This window comes from Larimichthys crocea, chromosome XIII (genome assembly GCF_000972845.2).
Source record: "Larimichthys crocea isolate SSNF chromosome XIII, L_crocea_2.0, whole genome shotgun sequence".
Classification (NCBI taxonomy): Eukaryota; Metazoa; Chordata; class Actinopteri; family Sciaenidae; genus Larimichthys; species Larimichthys crocea.
Genome location: NC_040023.1, coordinates 18974649 through 18976706, shown reverse-complemented (window position 1 = coordinate 18976706; position 2058 = coordinate 18974649). Strand labels below are relative to the sequence as shown.

Sequence of the window (2058 nt, the reverse complement as noted above, 5' to 3'; positions counted from 1 at the left end):
AGTTTATTTTAAAGTAAGTGTAAAAGACATACAAATGAGAAAATATGTGATCTTTAAATTTACGTCTTTGTTACCATGTACAAATAAACCCTGAGTTTGTAAATATTTGTATACATATTTCTAAACCTGTTTAATTTTTCTATGCACTTTTTTATTTATAATGTTATTTGCTTAATAAAGATGTTAAGATGTTTGAATAAATTCCATTTTTTTATGAAAGGCAAGAGTATAAAAATATCTAGTAATGTGAAGTATAATGTTATACAAGTGACTTTATAAAAAAAAATCGAATGAAATGATTACATGGATTCAGACAAGTGGGACACTATAATCAGCTCAATATGTTCACAAATACAAGCACTTTTTTTCTATCCCTCCAATAATTATGTAGCGTTGCACGTTTCCAAAACTCACAAGAGACAAAAGTATGTCAAGGATGATCAAACTTGGAACGAGAAGCTGAGACATTCTGATTTGCCTCAAGATCCAACAAACACTACACTTCCTATAATGAAACTTTCAGTAGACCCCTCCTGTCCTATTAATGTCAGAAAAGTTCCAAATCTCAATTTACTGCTCACTAGAGTATACTATTGAGTGCCTATAAAAGTTTACATAGTTTCTTTCTTTCCAAACTTCTTTTAGGAGCTACAGAAGACATACAGCTGTTTTCACAAATGGAGTAATTTTTAACTTTTCTGCCTCAAATCAATTTCTCAATGTTTTTCTTCTTTCATTCCTGTCATGAGTACACTTTTTATCTTTAGGAATGATCAGACAATGCAAACATCTGTGAGCCCTCCCGTGAAGTGAGCAGTTAAAGGTGGAAGAAGTACTACACGTCCATGTCATTTACTCTCAGTCTGGCGAGAAGAGCGATGGCATCATTGCGCTCCATTTGTCTGAGCAGCTTAGCCAAGTGCCCCACTGTCCATTCAGGATGCCTGCTGGTGACTCCCTCCAACACAGCTTTCAGAGGGCTCTTACTGTCTTTCATAGAATATGTGTAAGTAATCCAGGTGGCGGGGAAGGAGCAAAGAGAGGCCAGATGTTTGGTGTTTTTTACTGCATGGCTTTCTGGATCCAACAAAATCACCAGCTCCTCCAGAACATCCAAGTTGTCCAGCACTGTCTGTAAAGGTGCTGACATGATTGCAGAGCCTGAAGAAGAAAGATGTGAGAAAGGTAAATGCAATATTTGTCTATTTTTTTCATACAACTACAAGTCTTTCAATGATTAGTTTGAATTAGTTTTGCAGCCTGCGGCTAGAGGCTTGCCAGATATTCCTAAAGGAATATTCCTAGAACAGACAAACTGAACACTGTCCCTTTTGTTTGTTTATTTTCATGGATACTGTAGGGTCTTCTTTTTGTTTGGAATGGAAGGATAAAGTGAGCAGTATTCTTTAAAGGACCAATGTGTAGGATTTTGTAGCATCCAGATGTAGACTGCAATTAACTGAATACTGCTTATGTCACATTACATGTTACATGTAACAAGTATTTGTTGACCTTGAAATCACAACATATTATCATTCCAGGATAATAGCCATTGGGGTTGAGCTTTTTTGCCCTTTAAAGAAAAAGTGGGTACGAACAAAAAACACCAAGAATGAGAAGAAAGCCAGTCTGCAGGGGCTTCCCACCACACACACTTTTATCATGAAATTGTTGTGCACAACAGCATAACTGCTTCATGTGACTGTGTACTGTATGTCTGTCCATTATGTCGATCTAGTTTATCTACTATGTTACTCTTATACTTTCAGACTGACAGCAGATCAAGAAAACTAACTTGGTCCTTAAAGTTCCACAGACTTTTTTCAGGCATAAACAGGAAGAGCCTGTATAAGTACACAGAACGTGCTGTAAAGCAGCTGTAATCGGAGACAGACACAAAAGCATATATATATATATGGTAAATTCACAGTAAAACCCACTCACTTGTGTCCTCGAGGTCATTGTTACTAGGTGCAGCAGAGAGAGAGGAGAAGCCTGCATTCATGTATGATGATCTTTTGTTAAAAGCCAACACAGTTTCCTGACCTGTGTTAAACC

The 2058-nt window shown here is 36.9% G+C and overlaps 1 protein-coding gene across 1 annotated transcript in view; it reads right to left on the bottom strand.

Moving 5' to 3' along the window:
• Positions 1-254: 254 nt before the first annotated feature.
• Positions 255-2058, bottom strand: part of igflr1 (IGF-like family receptor 1) — a 3670-nt gene continuing 1866 nt past the window's right edge. Inside the window, exons 6-7 of the mRNA XM_019275614.2 lie at positions 1945-2046; positions 255-1161 (exon numbers count right to left, since the gene is read on the bottom strand). Coding sequence (XP_019131159.2) covers positions 836-1161; positions 1945-2046 — 428 coding nt within the window. The 3' untranslated portion in view covers positions 255-835. The remainder of the gene's footprint in view (positions 1162-1944; positions 2047-2058) is intronic.